Below are 21,693 nucleotides of genomic sequence, written 5' to 3'. Positions count from 1 at the left end.
AAAAATGGGTAATTTTAATGACTTATTTATTCATTTGTTTATGTAATTCTTGTTTTACGAGCAGCATAATGGGGCTGCAACTAACATTTAGCTATACAACACTGTGTTGTAACATGATAAATAAATGAACTTTGTCCCTTGTAGTCAAATAGACTACAACAGCATGATTTGTCACTTTAGGACTTACCTGCAAATGTCTACAACAGTGGGGTGCACTAATTTCTGTTATAACTGTTCTCTTTCTTACATTTGTAGCCACATGACCTACTGTTGCTCGTGTTTGTCTTTATGTATAGAGTCAAAGAAGATGTTTTGACACAGACAAAGACATTTCTGTCTGCTGGTCTTGGTGTTATTTTTCATTTGCTGGGTCAAGCGCTACTGTGTGCATGTGTGAGAGTTTCACAAATCTAAGGTTCCCTTCTAGACCACCTCAAAACCTGGCATCTACATTACCCACAATGCAACCACAGATATTCAAGTGTGTTATGCTAGTAGCAGTTGATGTAGCCTTGACTCTGTAGCCTCAAGCAGACATGAGGAGCCGGCCACTTCTTTCTAATTACACACCCCAAGATCGTTTTCATCGTCAAACTTGTGGTCTTCAGAATCAATGGACACTGACTCAAGTGACATCACAGAGTTCCTTCCAGAGCCACAGAAGACTATACAACTTTTTTTTTTTTTTTTTTACAATACAGCTGTACTCCCTAAGACCTGTAAACACGTGTGTTGTTGCTGACATGTGTAAAATTGGTGGAGTTCACCCTTTAAAACCAGATTGATTGTGTGTAAATGCTCAGGTAATTGGTGGCAGAGCTTACTGGGTCCACACCTGCGATCAATCAGGCCATGTCTACATGTGGACCTTGATGGCTGCAGGCTGAGATGTCCAACTTAATTGAATTGATTGCTTATTGATTGCACCTGTGTCTGGTATAGTTCAGAGAATTTTAACTTTGAATCCTCAAATATTTTCTCATTAATTTAGTCTTTTTGTGCACCAGAGAAATTCAACACAACGTAATAAAACTGCGTGGCTGAATTTTAATAATTTGCCAATATGTAATGTAGTGTTTCTTTGTTTGTGTAGAGCTGCATTACAAAGGACCGAAAGGCACTAAATAATTTGATTAAAGTGGCAAAGAACAAACCATTCATGTCTTAAAGCCTCTCACAAATATTGTTTGAATCTTTTGACTGTGACAGCAAGATTATTGAATCCAAATTGATCAATGACCACTTTTTTCTTTCTTTTGAAGGAAAAGAAAAGAGTTAAGGGCCAATGAAATTAGTGTTTAATGGTAAGAGAAAGCCTTTTGTTGGAAAAACTTGCAGGTTTGGTTTTGGTACTATACTATTCTATTCTATTGATTTTTCTTCATGGTTTAAGGTGAACAGTTCAACTTTATTGCCATTGTGCAATACAAAATTACATAATGAAGGAGGCTACAACAGCAATGCTGTAGTGTCCATTACACTACATATACTATAAACATTTTTCTCATTTGTGCAAGAGATTGTGGTTCAGAAACATCTTTATTTTTTTACAAAGAGAAATTTTAAAAAAAGTTTTGCATCACATGAAGTGGAAATTGGGAGATGTTTTTGAGAAAAATATTCACAATCTATCGGTTTAAAAAGTACTGTCCTTCACAATTGATTTTGTGAGCAGGTAACCTTTTCAGTCTTCTTTTACGAAGACAACAAAGACAAGAGACATTCTGCTGACGCACAATCCCATTGTTCAGAGTAAGGTTCCTCCATTTTCAACATGACTAAGAAACTATTTTCACACTTATATTTGATGTATTTTAAATCATTAACATTTCTTTCCAACCACTGCAGAACAGGTGATTGACGTTACAGAACATAATAGTTACAGTTCCCTTTCCTGGTTTCCATCCAGTCCATTATTCAACCTTTATTTGCTGATCCTTTTAAAAGCATGTTCGTTTTTGTTGTTGTTATGAAGATGGCATTTTCTTTGGTAATATTTCTTACTGAACCTGAGACTTTATGCTGTGGATCACCTGCAGTGGTCCACAGGTGACAAGAGCACATTCACATCAAGACTATTTGGCAGATAAATGAATAAAATGTGAGCAGGATTAAGTGTATAAAAAGGGCACTCTTAATTACTGCTGGCAGTTTCTGACCCTAATTTTTAATTTCACCGTCGTTTTATGAACTTTCAAGTGCATTTGCGCCCTCGGCCCTTATTAATTTCTGACCCCGGCATGGACACCATCACCCACACCGTGGGTGCCAAGGACACGACACAAATGAACCCACTTCAACCCATCCTCCTCCGTCCGCATAACTGGCTGTGTAACATCAGCGTGTAACCTCTCGCAACCTCTCTGTGGTATATTAACACTGGTTCGCAAAGCAACTGTGGACTCCCGGGCAAAGACCACAGGTGAGGCAGCGTATAAAATAATATGTGATTCCTGTGGCGCCGAGGGCCCCTATCAGCGATTCGATCTCTGCTCTAATGAGGGGTACCTGCCGGGTGTTGGGGTCTGAGACAGGCCCTCATTAACCCTGGGATGAGGCCATTAAAGCTGGAGAAATCTGCCAGCTGCCACTGCAAGAGCATACAAAGATGTGGGAAAGGAGGGACAATAGCATTAATTAAATCAGAGGATATGGGTTTCATAACCGCGCTAATGTATTCACATTCGTCAAACAGCAGAGAACCAGAGACTGAGAGTGAGAAAAGGAGAAATATTGAAACGGTGAAACTGTCCATCTAGAGATATATTTATAAATGGAGTCTCGAGAGACAAGACACAAGTTCAAGATGATCATGGATGTTTTCACCCTTTTCCTCAAGACACGTCTTCATTATGTAATTTCTAAATGTTGCATGTGGCTGCTTCATTTACACTATGGTTTATTTTCTTAGCTCTTTGAAAGCCAAGGTAAATAATGTGATGCCTTTACTGACTGATCCCAGTGGGGAAATTCATATTCTCCCACTTAGCTTGCAGAATGAGCGACTGTTAAGGACAACACTTCTTAAACCGACAGATTGAACACGTCCCCATTTACTGCAACAATTCATGATGTGATTGCAAGTTAGTCCTAAAAGCATTCAGGCTTACAACCACAATGTCATACACAGAATGTGAGAAAACATGTAAAGTATATGTAGTGTGAACAGGGACGTAATTGCATTTCATTGTGCGATCCTGCATGATGACAAAGGAGCTGAACCTTGAACCTGTAACCTTGAAGAAAATGGAAAGTAAATAGTTTTCTCTGCCTGGAGTACATCCATGAAAAATCAATGTCATCCATGAGGTCAATGATGACACACAAACCTGTCCAAGGTAAGTAAACAAAAGATATTCTCTTTATATTTTCATTGCCCTCTCACTCTTTGGATTCAATAACCTGGCTGTCATGGTCACCAGATTCATACAGACTGAATGTTTTTTCTTTACCTATTTAAACTAAAAACGTTACATTACGTATTGGCAAATTATCACTTATTGTAATAGATCTTTGATTTAACTTTGACCACTGACCTGATACTCGGCATCTCATGCTGATAGCATCTAATGTCTGTATGAGACGCTGCCAGAAAGCCTCTTTAATGCTTGGTTAACGTTGTGAAATGGTACCAGTCTGGTTAGGTTTAGACACCACTGCATCTCATGTGATGACTGTGACTTTTGGATTCACACAGGACACAAACCCTGGCATCCAGAGTGTAAATTCTCTGTTTGTTTGACCCATCCATCCACCCACCCACCCCACTTGCTCCATATGCGCACTCCATTGCTCTTTTGACTATGTTACCTGACGTGGATGGTTTGAGACACAGAGAGGCATAAGCGTCATTATTTGACAACCTGGGAATCAGACCAGGCCGTACCTGCAAACCAGTCTATGTTGTACTAGCCTCAGCCTGATAATGTATTAGCTTAGAAGAAGAAGTTAAAACACAAGGGGTATCTAAATCAGTGTGTAGTTAAATGAGTATCTATTCTACTACTGTTGTGAAATTACACCAGGATTATTATGTTAGCAAACAACACAATTATATCCGAGGTCTTAGCTGTCAAAGCCACATGGGAGTTGTAATTGTTGAAGGATTGACAACAAAATAATTGTTTCACGATGAGCTACACAGATATTACTTGCCCATACACCCATAGAGGGGATGGCAAATGACACCCTGAGGACAAAATCTGTCCACCCACCCAATGAAATAGAAAATGTTCCTTATATAACATAATACATTCATACAGGGGACTATTATTGCCAAATAAAAATGACCATCTTGTGTTCACTGAGTTTCCCTCCCCTGGAGATCAACTGACTACACAGCTGCAACTCATTCACAATAAAACCCAGTGTGTGTGTGTGTGTGTGTATAGAGATTAACCTGTACTGGCTTGACCTGCTGTTTTAAAGAACTGAAATTCCTGCATTTGTCGCACTCTATGCAAAACTGAAAGAGAAGCTTAACAGTCCAGTGTCTAAATATAATCTGAACATACAAAAGATAATCTTTGTTACATCATAATTATATGGTAATGAATGTAGCCCTACACCTCAAACATGTGGAGCCTACTGTGATGTGTGCGTGCCATTATTTGTTACCCTATAGTTTCTTCTGATTGTTATTTCCAGACGTGGCTTACCATTTTTATCTCCAAGCTGGCAGCTGCTATGTGGAACGTGGAACATGGCATGAAGACATCAAATACATATTTTTCTTCCAAATCAAGATACCAATATGTGCTGCCCCGTGCCCTATACCTTAATGAAAAAACTCATAACATTTGCTTTCCTCTATCTAGGACCTTTTCAAGACCATGTTGATATTTAAAAAATAAAATTAACAGCGTTATTTGCTATTGATTTAACCATTACAATCTATGGGTATGGTCCATGTCTCATCACAATTGACCATCTGTCTATAGATGGAGGTTCTCTTGCCCTGTTTCTTGTGATAGATTGACATCCTAATCTAATTAACATCTGGGTCGAAAGGCATCTCATCACTCCTCCTCCTCTTCCGGTTGTTTTCCCGTGACCACTGGCTTCCTCAAAGAGCCAGTGGAAATCCAGTTGGCATCCCAAGTGTAGCGTGAACTAAAGGCCATGCTAACATTAGTCTCTGAGTATTCGTCATGTCGGCCCTCGCATTGAAATTGTCACCCAAATATCCGTGCTCCAATAAGTCTGACTTGGCCTCTGACCAGCAGCCACAGAGAGGAGAGGGAGCATGCAGAGTGGAGGGAGATGACTGAGAGGAGACATAAGTCTGATGAAGATCAGAAGCACTTTTTTTTATTTCTTTAAAAGTAGAGATGTGGTTTTATTGAATTACTTGTGTAATAGATTCTACTTACCCAGGTTCAGACAGGACAGGGTGCAGGATGACCTGTGGTGCTCTGCTTGGAGGAGCTTCTGGAGCAACATCTGGAGAGTCACAAAATATCAAACCATCAAATAAGAACAACGCTGCATTCAGTATTAAATATTGCTTTCTGTGTTTTAGAAAGGAAGTGGAATATGTCAGCCATAGGTAGGATTGATGTAGATACTACAGAGCCCACAAAAACAGCTTGGGCAGCTTGTGTTTCTCCTACATTTTTCCTGTTTGGTGACACACATGCAGCAAAAGTCATCTCTACTGCATCCAAACTTATTTGGAATCAGGGTTTCTATGATACATCCATCTAGTGTTTCAGTATTGCTATCAGTATGTGAAGCCTAATGCTGAACTATATGTCAAAACCTACATCAAAGGTATTTGACCACCTGCATCCAATACAAATGCAGCTTTAGCAGGGTTGGACAAGGGTTGGAGGTCATGCAAGTGGACAGGTACCAGATGCATAAAACTTTGTGTAGATTCACAGCTGCAACTGAGAGTATGCACAAAGGCACACAATAAATATGCATATGCATATGCATTCTTTTAAGCAGATTTATAGATGCATACATGCCTGATTCTGTTTTAAAAATCTTGATCACTGCGGATTCAGACAAGACGCGCACAAACCTCATTTCCATACATTTGCATATCGATACTTGAACCTGCTCCATCACTTATTAGACATGTAAATGAGAAGAATGGCAAAGAAGAAGAAATACATTTTAACCAGTTGTGTTGTACCAGCCAGCATCAGAACAGCTTTCCCTACGTGAAAGCGTTATGCATGGTTTGGGCTATTTATAGCACCCATACCACTAATTCATCCCATGCATAATTCATCATCGCAGTGATATCTCAATCATCATTATTAAACGTCAGAAGGATAATCAATGATTAATGTATAGAGCTCATATTGAAACAGACTTTATAAAGTGCTTTGAAAAGATCATTAACGGAAATGGAATGGAAAGTAAAAAAAAGTGAAAATTCATCACTCATAATTAATTTAAAATTAAGTTTATAAATGTGCTTTTAAGTGATCAAATTCTTTTATCAATAGCAGTTTATGTGTGGGAAAAAGTGTATGCATGGGTTTTTGCATATACATCACTCTTACATCTGGCCAGGTGTCAGGTGTCTAAAATCTACTATCCACTACATCTGGAGTAGTGATCTTGGTTGAATCATTGGGAAAAAAAACAACTAACAGTGCTTGAAAAAGGTTGGATTATTAGTTGATACATTTCGAACCTTTGCGCTCACAGAAAATATTTTCAACTAAACTTTTTTTCTTCACACTTTGTGAGGTACTGGAAGTGTCCTGGTAAGATTTTAGAAACTAACCCCGATTTAAAGGTCCGTCCACACCAGTGATTACTGAAATAATAACTGTAATGATATTGATGTGAGCATCCACAGTGAATGACACTGTTCTCTAAACAGTGGTGCCAAGCATGCACTGCATTCATGCTCCAGCTGTGTCAGCAGCTTAGGAAAATTGTTATTGATGACTTTACAGTGCTGTACATTGCACAGAGAAACAAAGAGAAAACCAGAAGGATATGAATTCACAAAATTCAAGTTATAAGGTTAGATTGAGCAATATGTCAATGGAGTCTGGCAGGCACTGAACTCCAGAGTATTAAGCAATAAAACGATACATATAATATGATACATTGTGAATATATTGTGGATTTAATTCCAAATGTTCATGATTGAAACACTATATTTTCTATGCAACAGGTTTGCATTAGAAAGCAATTTGTTTGAATGCAGCAAAGAAAATATAAGCTGCACAATGGACAATTTTAAACATCTTCCAAACCATACTGAATTGCTATGTATTTTTCTTGACATAATTTGTATGGAAATATCAATCAGTGTAGAAAATGTCTCCATGGTGAAAATGGTGACTCTGGCTCTGTGATATGCAAAGATACAATATATGTGTTGATTTTCAGTGATGTGATATGCTGCACCCTCACAGTATGTGTCTTTAAAGCCTGTAGAGAAAGATTCAATTTGATCACCATGAAAGGATGTAAAGCACATACAGCATGTCACATTATCGGAGAAAGAGAAAACAGCAGGTTGGATTCTCTCTGCTATTTCTGATGAGTAAGGTCAGCTGTTGAGTTGTATCTACCTCTGAAAGACGTCAGAGGACTCGCTGCCACGCTTGACGCCTGTGTTGGCACACTCTCACAATTTGAGACACAAAGTGGGAGCCATACACACACAAAAAAAAAAACATTCCCTTTGTGGCATGGTGCATTAGGAGCTGGCAGCGTCACCTCACAGCAAGAAGGACGTGCTTTTGTCTTCTGTGTGTAGCCTGCATGGATGTTTGCATGGATTTACTCCAAAGACCAGCGAGCCAGGAGGACGGGAGGCTCTAAATCGGCCAGTGGTGTGAATCTGAGCCAGTCGATCTGTCTGTGATCCTTGTGAGAGCTTCTGCCGGGTATTCCTACTTTCTACCCAAAAATGAATGCAAGGATACCCTCAGTGAGACCTAACATGAGCACTTGTGTGAAGACAAATGAATACATTTTAAATCACGCTGTAATTGGCCCTGGGAGGCTTATGTAAATGTTTTTTCTTTTCTTGTCTAAACAAGAACAAGCATTTACAGTAAATTTATTATGACGTGAATGTAGAATTAGTTCCACTTACAGGATAATGGTTTTAGATTGATTGGACTGACAATAAATGGTGTGTTTGACCATGTTGTTGTGCAGCTTATGAAGGTAGGTGTTATAATTTAGCTGAAAAACAGACAACAGAATGCACGGCTATAATAATCAGAACCTAGGACCCACGCTGTGTGCTGTATATTTATGCATTTCTAAAAACCTGCCTCCCCAGATCTCAATTACATCTCATTCTTTTCCTCACACCACTCCAGGTTGTCACAGCCTGTAATAACCCGCCAAATGAGCAAAGACTGTGTGGTACCGTTGTGGGCACAAGCAAAGAGTCTGGGCATCGACAAATCATTAGGACGCCCAAATGAGACAAGCCATAAGTGGGTGTGGGGGGTCGAGAGTCTTAAATCAGGCCAAGGTGAGGAGATGAAAATCACCAAAAACATCAAAAGAGACCTCGTCCTCTTCCGTAGTTATCCTGGGTTGGTCTGCAATGCATTGTGGGTAATGATCAATTATGAGTTACGTACCTGGGAAGATGAACTGTTGTTTGTATTTGAAGTAACTGGAGGCTGCAAAAAGAGACAAAAGGAGAGCTGGAGTCTGATCTGAAACCATGTGGAGTAATGTTGATTAACCAACTCAAGTCTTTTATTCACGATTTTCACACAGGCTTTTTAGCACAGGCTTTACACAAATTAGCCTTGAATGCTGTATACAGTGCTTTAGTCTTATTTTGAAAATAAACTGGGCTAAGAAAAGTCATTCATTTGTGTGTGAGTTGCACATATTCTAGGAAAGATTTTATAAATATTTTTAAACATGCTTCCTCTGGGGTTTGCTTTCGGTCAACAACTTTGGTCCAGACTAAAACATTGGATGGATTGCCATTAAATTTTGCACAGACATTTCTGGTTCCCACTGACTTTAATGATGTCTTGACTTTTCCTCTAGCAGTGTCATGCAGTTGACATTTGGAGTTCTGGTTGCTGAAATGTTTCCACAATTGTTGGATAGATTTCTTGAAATTGGGTGCAAATCCAGAATTTGATGTTCCTCTTTACTTTTCATGTAGTGCCATCATCAAGTCAAATGTTCCATTTGTCCAAGACTATGACCAGCATGCTAACGTGCTAAACTAAGACAGTGAACATGGTAAATATCATACCTGCTTAACATCAGCATAATAGCATTGTCATTGTGAACATGTTGTGCACTGTTGTGCCTCATGATGCATTCCTTTTGAACCTGGAAGTTGGAAATTTCAACTGGTAGGCCTACGCCCCCTGAGGTCAGATTTTCGACTCAGAAAGTCAAAAAAAAGACAACTCTGACCTTTTGTATGTTTATTTGAGATGGACATCAGATGTGTTCTTAAAAATCCTCTCAAACTGTACATCGCGGCTCATGTTCATGCATTGCATACCCTGTGATATCCCTGTCAAATATTTAAATGTATTTAATACCTGTCAAGTTGAACTGTTTCTGTTGTCGCGCTGACTGCGGGGAGGGATGTAGGGGCGAGGGGGGCGTGGCGCTGCTGGGCAGGGGAGGAGCCGGGGAGGACGGAGTGGAGGAGGTGGTGGATGAGGGATTACTGCTGGAGTCTGGTTGGTACGGGACTGGGATGTGATCCTGGGAAGAGACAGAGAAGAGAGAAATCATTAGAAGCTTTACATCAGTGCTAGTGATTTTGCAAGTTTTAGTCTGTTAAAGGGTAATTCTGGTATTTTTACTGACCCCACTTTTATATATTTTGATACCAGGTACCAAAAGTATTGGAATTGGTCTAGTAGATTGCATCCGGTAGATGCCAGCTGAGGCCATGTGCCAATTCCATAACTTTCTGTACCTATTAGTCATTTATACAACCAAAACATGCAAAAAAAAAAATAGGGTCCAGGTTTAAAAATACTGGAATGACCCTTTAACCACAAATGCCTGCACTCTACTTTATTGTTGGCCTCTTTCTGAATCACACCACAAGTTTTTAGATTGATTTTCTACCTTCCAGGCAGCACTTGGTTTTCATTAATTTCAGTTCCATATGAAAATCAACTCGCAGGGACTTGAAACTTGCCTGAGAGAGGCAATCCATCACAATGAGCAATATGCTGCCTTTACTTTTTTGACAAAGTTATGTTATCACTGTCGGGTTGCAGTTGCCAACAGGAAGCATTTTTAAAACTCCCTTTTAGTGGTGCATTCAAGGATCCCCCACTATCCAAAAAATATGCCAAGCTAAAATTGAATCATGAAAATGAATTTACATGCATTACTCCCATCATATTTGAGTGTTAATTATTCATCTTTTTTACTGTGAGAATGTAAAACAGCTCTTCTTTGGGCAGCTTATGCCAGCTCCACCTCCTCTGTTCAACACATTCAGCTCCAGACTGAACTTTAATGCACCAATCTGCTCACATCTGTGCAGTTCACTTCAGCTGAGAATGTAACTTCTGGGGGATGTCTCTTTTTTTAAACTCAAGCTACAGCTTGATCTCCATCCAGACCACTGCCTAGACTTCCAATTTAAACTAAAATAATATATAAATAAATATAATTATTTCATAATGGAGTCTAATCAACAGATTTCTCAGTAATAACTCTGAAATAATCACCTTTTTCAATAAGACTCTCTTGATTGTAGAGACGCTACCTTATTAATTACATAATCAGAAAAAAATAATCCAAAGGACAAACAGTAAGCAAACACTGGTTGTGGAAAAAAAAAATGATTTTCTTCTATTCAGCAGCCAAGGCTTAAATATCAGAGCATCTTTGAATGCAGGAAAACAGTAAGAGGTTTCAAATTATCCCAGCTCTTACATTAACAGTACTGTGATGATAACATAACAAAAAGATAAAGACAGCACACTTTCAATTTGATGCATTATCTTCCTCAAGAAAGTTTGCACTCTCTGCAAGTTGATTTTCACAGCCGACTGAAATGAAGGGAAATCAATGGCTGTTTGCAGGAGGGAAATCAATCAGAGGATTTAAGGTATGCTTTGAAAAATGTCCTGAAGTGATATAAAGTATGTACAATTTGGAATGAATGAGCTAAAACTGTTGTACAACCACTGATACAGTCCTTTATGATCTTTTCTGCCCAAGTAAAGAGAATTTGAAATAATAGTTAGGACTTCAACTAGAAATCAACATCAGCCACAGGAAGTTATAAATAATTTGACAAACTGAAATAGAAAGCATACATGTTTGTCTCTTTGGTATCCTTTAAATCCTTTAAACAATCTTTAAACGTCATGCTCAAATATAAATAAATGAAAAAATAAATAAAAATCCTGACTGCATCAAGTGCGGTGTTGAACTCAGTGGAAGCTAAAAAAGGGGGGCTATCAACAGCGACTGAGTCATCAGTCAATACCAGTAATTTATAATTTAACCAGATGCTGAGATTTTCAGGTGTTAAACACAGCTTCAAATGGTAAAGAAGAGGGATGATTGTTTGATCAACTAAACAATGGCCCTTAATGCAGCACATTCTAGTTATTTTCCACCTGGGTTGTAATTTCCCAGTTTTTGCTGTCACAATAATTGATTGCGTTTAAATAAATAGGTTACTACAATGTAGAACCAAACAAGCAGGAGCTCCTAGATACAAAGAGCACTGCTCACCATCTGCACACGCCACACTGGCCCAATTCCACAAAGAAACTGTGAAATGCATCCTTTAAAGTCTCAATTAATCATCCAAAGGTTAAATTAAAGTGCAGTCCATGGACATATCAAATAAAAATGAATATTTTCTTAGCTAATGGTTTGTTAAATTTTCGTCCACATCCAGATCAAGATTTCCATCATCAAGATTTCCATCAGCGAGAATCTTGCGATAAAGTTTTTTTCTTCTGGAACTGAGAAATTGTTATCACGTTTCTAGACTGCAAACATCATTTGTCAAGTGACGGCAGTGCTGATGTAATGACAGTTTTCACTGGTTCCGTTTTGTGCACACATTTCAAAGCTTATGCTGCAAATGAGCAGCCAAACCATCCATGCAGTGTGCAGTTTTCTTTTGATATGTGTGAATATTCCTGATATATTTTTCCATCAACACAATGTATATGAGGCAAGCGTGTGTGTGCATATATAGCAAGTGAGTGGCTGAGCAAAAGAGAGCGTGCTGGTGGCTGCACTCTGGACAGTCAGGTGTTGGTGATCAGAGGAGAGGGATTAAAGTTGAGCAGTGAAGTCGAGAGGCAGTTAATGTACAGTGAATGTTACAGTTTGCCCAAATACTGCAGAGGAAGTTGAAGTTGTCTCTGTGTCTTGCTTCCCATCTGTTGTGTAAAGTGAAGGAAGAGTCTATGGGATTATAAACCAGAGCAGTGTGAGCTGCTGTCTGGCTCAGATGCACACTCTGCTCCACTTAGGATGCAAAATATAGATAAATATATTTATTCAGTGCCTTTGTATTTGGCATCAACCTCGTATTCATGCACTTATTGTCAAAAAAATAGACCTGAAGCGTAAATAAAGGCTTCATGTCGCGGTTACACCCATGAGATGCAGCTGAAGGGCCGGTACAGGCGGCTGCATAGATTAAAATGAGAGTGTATCTATGCGAGTGAAAAGTGCGTCTGACACGCTTGCGGTCTAGACGTGGGGTTAGATGTGCTGGCAGCAAAATATTCATTGTATGAAAACAAATCCAACTGAGCAGACATCAATACTGCTGAAGATATTTTTGTATGGTTTCATGATCCCCTGAGAAAGGTGGGATGACTCATAACCATTTTCCTGCCCCAAAAATGGAAGAAATGTGATATGTAGGGCAGGTTACATACAGATTGTAATACACCGTTTATTTTTTCATCCTTACCTTGTTGATTTTGTTGGTTTTGGGGAGCGTCTGACTGATGTGCAGGTCTGTGTACCTGAGCGGGTTGTTGATGTCACATGGCACTGATTCTGTCCGTACCAGACGAGCTACTATAGAAAACAAGCAGAGAAGAACAATGAAGCACTGTGGGAGAGCAATATTAAGCAATACTTGCCTAATAGCTTTAGGGAAATTAGGAGAAACTCTTTATCAGGCCCTGCTTCTAATGTGAAAAATGAACAAACTGCCCTTTCTTGAACACCATCCATTTGTTATCACATACAGACACTTCGTTAAGAAAAAAAAAGTTTCCTTAAAGCAAACTATGTCATTAAGAAAACTGTCACTTTCTCTCACTAAAGCAGGGTAGAAGTCTAATTAGTGTTCTTTACCTTGAGTTGTTCCTTGGTGGTCTTATTTGGGGGAGTAAGGGAGGGAGAGAAGGCAGAGAAAGAACAAAAGAATCTCAATTCTGATAGCAGATAATGGGAAATTTTTTCAGTGCAGTCTGTGTCTCTACAAACAGTGCATGACGCAGTCACATTTGTCAAACCTAAGTGGCTTAATTAATCAGCCGATAACCTTCTATCTGCTTAGACCAGCAGAGGCTCTTTCACTTTTTTTAAAGGAGGCCTCAACTGAAAGAAAATGTCTCATTCCCTCATTGTGACAAGGAATCACATGCATTCCTTATACAGTATGAATAATCATCATGTTCTGGCCCTAAACCACTGGTCTCACACCCACATAAAGGCATAAACACAACTCATTTTAGGCTACAATGTCTTTGGCACAGGCTGGGTTGATAGGGCCAGTAATGACCTTCAGTTGGGATAGTTTTCAGCTAATGACCAGTGTTCAACAAGGCGCTTGAAATCAGAAGAAGAAGAAGAAGAAGAAAGAAAGTCAAGGGCATTAAATGTTCATCATCAGAAGTTATGTGGAAAAGGTGTTTCCATTTCCCATTAACCGCATTAACTCTTTTAAAAAAAAAAAAAAAAAAAAAAAAAAAGGCATAAACCACCTCAAGCTGGCATAAAATGTTTTTTTGCTAAATTGAGGAAGTTCTGAATTTTCCTATGTCCATAATCCCTGTCTACTGTGATACGTCCGTCATACATGGACTACAACTATAATGATTTAACATAAGTTAGCAAGCAGCTTGCCTAGATTTTGGAGGTATTTACTGACCGTCAACACCTAGCTCAACATTAGCCACCATGACTGCACACACTCCAGAAGTCCCATCACTGCTGTACCATCACCACTATTTAGTTACAAGGTTCACACGCCCTCTGAACAAAACCAGGCGATTGCTGAATATAAGCAAAACTAATGGCAGCTAGTTGGCAGCTAAGACACAACATGTAAATCAGTCAAGTGTTGAAATTACAACCCTTTTGGCACAGACTAACCACTCTCTCACACCTCAAAACCCTGCTCCAAGCTAACGCATATCAAGGGGCGTTCAGACAGAACGCAAGGCAGTTTTGCAGCAGTATGATGATACACAAAGTTGGCAAGATTAGACAAAAATTTGCTTGATATAATGCAAACTAAGGTGAAGATGCATCTACAGAAGCATGAAAAATGTGTGCTTATTCTGGAACATTAAGATTCTTCTTCAAAAACTCAGAGAAGACAGGAAAAAAGCTGAGCGACTAGACAGAAATTACATACAGAGTGGGAGTTTCAGGTGAACTCAACACAAACACACACAGGCACATTACCATGTACACAATCTGTGCTTAAGTGTCTAGCACGCTTAGAGCCAACATCTGTGTAGTCAGTGGGGGGGAATCAACACAGACTGCACAAACAGTCCTGCAGTCAATTTGTGAATGACACAAGGTGAAAATACACTTTGCTTTCTGTCTGAACAAACTTTATAAACCGCTCAACCCTTCATCAAACCTCCTGTGAGACTGAAAACTAACTGTCTCCCAAAAAGACTGTGGTATTAGTAACTGTGAAGTAATTACTTAATTTCAAATTGTAATCATAACTAGAAATGACAACATACTCCCATTACAAAGAGGAAACCATCCATCTGCTCATGAAAACTGAAATGCTACATTAAAAAAATACCTTTGAGGGATTCTCGTCCGCCTCGCTGTATGATCAGTAAATGGCAAGGTGGGGCTTCTTTGGTGCATTTGTTGTGGCACTTCAGCCTGAGTGGATGCAAAGGGGCAGAAAATTTGGTTAGTGTTTGTTTAGTTGTTATTATTTTAGTTTATTTACCCGGCAATGAAACCTATGCAAATTGGGAGCATTTACGTGTAGAAAAACAGACATGAGATTAAAATTGCTAATTTATTCAAGTGAGATAAACACAAGAGGGTTCATGACACCCAGAAAAACAAACAGAAAATAAGTGAGATGACACAATAAATTTGTTAAAGTAATGACAGATATCAGTGAACATGTGCGATCAGACACAAATCACTACTGCTACGACAACAAATGGCACTTAAAGGGATGGTCTGGATTATTAATGGGGTTGTATGAGGTACTTATCGATAATCAGTGTATTATTTACAGTAAATGTCAGTCGTATGCTCCCAGTTTGGAGAAGTAGAGAGACCAGCAACAAAAGGTATTTTAGCCACTTAAAAAAGGTACATCATTAAGCATACGCTTTATTTAGAATATTTTCACAGCTTTACTTTGCCATCAGACAACCTATTCCGATGGGAAACCAGCGTTATACAAGCCAAATACCACTCTCTCAAAGCCCACGACCTTGATCTGAGGCTTGTTTGTGTTATTGAATCCGAACTGTCTTTTTAAAATATCAAAGTGACACCACATCCACAGCAATACATCGCTTAGCTTCTTTGCTGGTGCCTCTCCTGCTTCTCCAAATCGGGGGTGTGTAAACCAGTATCTACCACAGCTAATACACTGTCTACTGGCAAATATTTCATACAGCCCCACTTCAAATAATCTGAACTATCCCTTTAGATAAAAAACATCTTGATACCTACTTGCAGTTTTTACATTTCAGTCCAAACAACATTCCCTTTCCACATACTATGCATGTCTGGGACATCCAATACTTTGTGGAAAACCTGCAGGCAAGAGAAGGGAGAGTGCGATAAAGAACATTTAAAAAAAAGTCAGGACATCACTTCCAGCTAGTTGCACATCTGTATGACATGTTACAGCTGTGGATTACCATGAGAACATTGCTTCTGACCTTATACCTTTCATAACATTCTCTCATTCTGACGAACAGCTTTTACCAAAAGAAGGCCTCAAATTCCCTACGTAACCTTTCTGCGAGGATAATTAAATGCCTGAAGGAGCAACTTCTGTGAAAGTGTTTGCCTTCCTAATCTCCTTCACCTACTGATTTAATTTAGGCCCATTTCATTTTCATCTTTCAGTAACCCTGTACGAATAAACGTCTTACGCAGTCGCTCTGCAGCGCAGGATAGAGGCCACAAGGTTTACAGCAATACAACGATCAGTCCGAGAGATAGGAGCTCAGAGGCCTGTGCTGTTCTCACAGGGTCCAACACCGTCTCTTTTCAAACAAACAAATCCACAACGTGCTCCGCAGCGGTAACCAATTCCCTACACAGATTGACTGAGAGGTTTGAGCACGTATGTATTTACTGATGCAACGCCTGGGTGCCAGCAGCGCCGCTGGCTGGCTAATGGCAGGTGACTAATGTAGTTTGACAGAGTCCAAATGTCTTTATTAGGCCCCTCCTTCGCCTCAGTTGAGAGGCACAACTCAATCCAGCCCCTGACGGAGTTTTTAGTGGACTCTGCTGTCAAATATGAGCGGTGATGTGACATTAAGGGCAGATTCTGCATAAAAAAATAGTCTTTCAGCACAGCGGAGGCTCTAAAGCCAAAGTGGTGCATTGTGTACCAGCTACGCAAATGCACTTATCTTAACAGGCCAACAATGCGATCAAGGGCACACGTTAGAAATATGCAAATTGGCACATCAAGGAGATTGTTGGAAGGAATAATGGCATTTCTCTTAAAACCAGACTTGATCTTCAAATAACGGCTCTAGATAAATTATACTTGTGCTCAGTTTGGCTGCGTATAACGAGGCTTAGAGCTTCTCTCTCCACCTCGCTGACTTTCGGCAGGCAGAACACCCACGTTCTGAAGGTTGCTGAGATCCCACAACTAATACGGTATTGTTTTACTTTTTAGATCACTAGCGTTTAGAGTCAAGCAGGGTGAAAGAGAAAGAGAAAAGCAGACAAAGAGAGAAGAGAATTGAGATGAGTTATGCAAGAGGCCCTTTTCTAATTGGACTGGCATTCTGTCGCAGATGAGCGTATGCACACAGGCAAACGCACACACACACTCACCCACACACTTTCCTTCAGGCCTACCTGTGTTTTATTGAGTTTCCCAGATCTCTTCGGGGAATCTGCGGGGACCAGCGAGGCACTGAGAGAGTGTCTGGAGTGGAAGAGACAGGAGGTTGTTATGTTCTTCATTTGTTTTAGTTAAACCCTAATAATGACTAAAGGTCTTGCATTAAACATTCAATTTTGGACTGGACTGGACTGGACTGATTACGTAGCAACAAACATTTTGGTTTCAGATTTAATCAGCTGTATGTACTTGTATCATTTACACAATGTGTCATGACTGACCGTAAACTTAGGAATATAAATGAGATGTTGTCCTAATTGGATGGATGGATGGATGGATGGATGGATGGATGGATGGATGGATAGATAGATAGATAGATAGATAGATAGATAGATAGATAGATAGATAGATAGATAGATAGATAGATAGATAGATAGATAGATAGATAGATAGATAGAGCTCCTACGTGTGTGTTGTATCCTAACTACAGGTATAGCACTGCTAATGACAAGCTACGTTGAGGGAGTACTACAGTACAGTGGAGTAGTGTCAAGTAGGCAACACTTTCTGTGGACATGGGGGCTATGGTTCATGTTTAAACCTAGATACCAGAGACCAGGGTTAGCATACTGAGTCCTGTGTGTGGTTAGGGTTAGAAAACAAAATTACCTGGACAACAAAGACATATGAGAAACACAATGAGAGACAGACCCTTTCTAGCGCACTCTCTCCGGCCTATGGGCTGAATACACAATCAAATTGTCAAGGTCCTGTCCGCACCACCTGCTTGAATTGTTTGCATTTATTTAGATGCAGATACCTCGTACGATGCTAGCTGGATTCCATTGTGAGGCACTATTGCTTCAAAAGGTTTTCACAACAAAAAAACGTTCGCTTGGTCCATTAGTGCTCGCAATGACTGAGCGGCCTGTTACATTAATGCGCAACCTCTTAATACCAGGTGAGAATGGCAGCCTACACAGAGTTGCCTGTGAAGGCGGCTAGATGTGGTGGAAATGCACTGAGATGATACCACACTGTAATGGTGTGCCGGCTGCCAATAATTCAATAACAAAATAGCCATGTTGAAAAATGCTGACAAAGTCATAGGCCATTTCAGAAAGTGCATCATGCAAGATAATTTTCAATTGTTCAATTTCTGCAGAAACCTCACATATTTCAAAAATATTTGTTATATTCTGTTATACTTTTGGCAATTTAAAAATGAATAAATGCAGTCAACCTAGAGAAAACATGGAACTGAAAGAGCTATCAATATAATCGTACCACACCATTTTTTACATTGCACTCAAAAAGACCTCAAAGGGTCCAATATTGATAATGCAGAACCAGAGATGCCATCTTTTTTTGTTCCACACATTCTAATTCAATGTAAAAACCTGGCAACCATATTACCCACAATGCCACCAGACCACAGACAGTTCAGTCGGAGATTTGGGTGTGTTATGCAAATAGCTGCTAACGTAGACAGGGGTCACAAACCTCAATCAGAGACGGTGAGTAGGCTACGGAGATCTGATAGGCTCACTTCAAATACAGTATTATTACAATATAAATGTAAAATGTATAAGGCACCTTATCAGACTGTTTTTTGCATATGCAGTAGTACCTGTAAACAGACTTTGATGTGTAAAATCAACACTTTCCCTTTAAAGTTTCGTGTGTGTCTCATGTTTGAAGAGTAAACAGGTACACAGAATAACACACCATTCATAAGAACACACTGTAACACACACTGTTTCATCTCTTATCTTTCGCATCAGTCAATCCCAATTTAGATTGTAAAACAGAATACCACAGATATGTAGAGATATGTAAACAGCTCAGTCGGTGAATTTGCAGCATTGAATTGACAACATAACACTGAAGAGAAGAGGAAAGGATGGAGTCAAATGTGTAATCATTTAGTAATTTTCAGAAGACCTTTATGCAGAGCTATTCATAAGAATAATGTTACTTTTAAACTGGAAATAAATGTCAGGAAGAGGAGAATAGAGGGGATTTGTGTGTGTGTGTGTGTGTGTGTGTGTGTGTGTGTGTGTGTGTGTGTGTGTGTGTGTGTGTGTGTGTGTGTGTGTGTGTGTGTGTGTATGTAGGTGGAGGATAAGGAGAGAGAAACACAAGCGAAAAAACAACAGGCCTAGAAGTTCTTTCCTCGATGCATCAAACTCCTAATGACTTGAAAATGGAACTGTGGGCCGAGGCGTGCAGAGATTGATGTCCATGTGAGAGAACACAAGTGGTTCACTTTAATTAGGCCCGAACAGAGAAAGAGTTGGTCTCAGCTGGAAATCCCATAAAAATGCACAAATGAATGAATTGTCTGTGAATATGAGGATGTCTTTGTCAGTGTCTGTAATCATGGCCTCTTCATTATGTGTGTTTCTTTGGAAGGAAACAGAAAAGACAAGACTCATTGTTGAGATGTGGGTTGGAGTTTTTCCAAGTTTTTAAACAGGTAAATCTGGAGGAGTGCTAGTCATAACCTACAGTTAACAATAATTAGTTCAGTTTAATTACACAAGAGAAATTCAAAATGTGCCACCCATAGCAAGGAGAGTATAGTCGCAGTGCAGGAGGGGAAGGAAGCCTGAAAGGCTTATTCAGAATTCTCTGCTATAAAAAGATAACATTATTGCTCAGCAAAAATGAACAAAACAAGCAAACAACAAACAAATAATAAAGAACATTTAACACAAACTACCTATAGACACACAAGCCAGCCTAAATAGAAGAACAGAAAAAGAAAAAAGAAAACAATAAAAAGACTGAGGATACATAGAAATGTGTGACCAACAGAAGCATCTTGCTATAGGTTCAAGATGAAATGAGAAATGTCTTTAACTGTGACCTAAAGGCTTACAATCAGGGCGAGGATTGCAGTCATAAACTCAATGAATTCCACAGCTGTGGACCTCTAAATCTGATTAAAAAGATGGTGCCTAGACGTACAACAATATGGTAAATGGAAGTCCCTTTTTTGGCCTAGTTTAAGAGTGGATGTCTCAAGATAAAATTAAAAAATATGAAATGTTGGGAGCTGGGAGGCCTTTCTTGCAATGCAAGTGTTTGAACATGAATAAACATGTTTGAAAAATACCTTAAACTTATCTAGGGATAGTACTGAATATTTCCTGAAGAGATGGACAGATGGATCGCATCTACCAGAATGTGAAATGATTCTCAAAAAATGTTTCTAGATTGCTAATATATTGTTAAGACATGATGAATGTATGGAAGTCTGTAGAGAAAAACTAGAAAAACTATACTGAGCTTCTTCAGTATCATACATGATCAATGTGTTTAATCTTTCACCCACAATAATTCCTCATTATTTAGTATAATAGTATAATTTCTGTTCCATATAGGAATATTTTAGCTTCATCAATGGAAAAGCATATTTGCAAAAGATCATTAAGTTACATTTATTGATACTGTCAGTAAGTGTATTCAGCTGAAACCATTGAAAAACAACAGAATTTCATAATTTATACATTGTATTTTTTTTATTGTATTTTTTTATAATAAGTTTGTGATCATGGAATTTAAAGTCATAGAAGCTTGGTGAGCAGATATAAACTACCGCTTTGCACTTAGATTCCCTACTGTATTTTGCATATGTTTATTACTAAGGCTGAGGTTGTAGTTACCACTATCGCCTCACAACACGAGGGTTCTGGGTTCGAACCTGCCTGCTGGTTAATTGGTGACTAAATATCTAAAAGTTTCGATAAAGTGGAATTGATGGGAGATGAGTGTACATTGAATGTTAAAGATGTTTTGCGGAAAAAAGATTGCATAATGTCATAATTACATTTGCATACTTTTTGTAAGCAGCACTGACAGCTATAAGGGAGATGAGAAATCTTTGTGTGACTCTCATCTGATGAGGGGTTTAATCAGTCCTATTAATTGATTAAGTGACTGCAAGTCGTTGACTGTGCTAATGTCATGGCTCTGGTGCCGTATAGCATTTCCTGGTTCCTGAAACACCCTTCCTCCCTCCTCCTCCAGTCTCTCCAGAGGCTTGGTGTCTTCTCTCCGCACTCCGATGCATCGCTCAATTACACTCAATCAACCTGATAACTCAATACAGAGGGGAAACTGACATCATCTGCTTCTTGTCGGCCTTGTTGGCGACTGGCAGATGATTGGACTTGTCAGCGGCGTGGCCAGGGCTATTTATCATTGTGTGTGTGTGTGTGTGTGTGTGTGTGTGTGTGTGTGTGTGTGTGTGCACTGTTGACGTCGCTGTCTGTCTTCCGCAACAATCTCTGATCATCCCACCATCTCTTAAACAACAGGAGTGAGTGTGTGTGTGTGTGTGTGTGTGTGTGTGTGTGTGTGTGTGTAGATTTATGCCAGTAAGTACTCATGAGAACAAACTCATATTCATGTGCTCACATACACATGCCAGTCATAAAAAA

General features: G+C 39.3%; 1 protein-coding gene across 1 annotated transcript in view; it reads right to left on the bottom strand.

Moving 5' to 3' along the window:
* ksr2 (kinase suppressor of ras 2) overlaps positions 1-21,693 on the bottom strand; it is a 121,468-nt gene that overhangs the window by 18,107 nt on the left and 81,668 nt on the right. The window contains exons 6-13 of the mRNA XM_084728368.1: positions 17,260-17,329; positions 15,883-15,966; positions 14,981-15,066; positions 13,285-13,305; positions 12,893-13,002; positions 9,516-9,684; positions 8,580-8,621; positions 5,373-5,442 (exon numbers count right to left, since the gene is read on the bottom strand). Of these exons, the coding sequence (XP_084584494.1) occupies positions 5,373-5,442; positions 8,580-8,621; positions 9,516-9,684; positions 12,893-13,002; positions 13,285-13,305; positions 14,981-15,066; positions 15,883-15,966; positions 17,260-17,329 (652 nt within the window). The remainder of the gene's footprint in view (positions 1-5,372; positions 5,443-8,579; positions 8,622-9,515; positions 9,685-12,892; positions 13,003-13,284; positions 13,306-14,980; positions 15,067-15,882; positions 15,967-17,259; positions 17,330-21,693) is intronic.

This window comes from Lutjanus erythropterus, chromosome 10, assembly GCF_056507025.1.
Source record: "Lutjanus erythropterus isolate fLutEry1 chromosome 10, fLutEry1.hap2, whole genome shotgun sequence".
NCBI lineage: Eukaryota > Metazoa > Chordata > Actinopteri > Lutjaniformes > Lutjanidae > Lutjanus > Lutjanus erythropterus.
The sequence above is the reverse complement of the archived record's forward strand: the minus strand, read 5'-3'. Positions and strand labels throughout refer to the sequence as shown.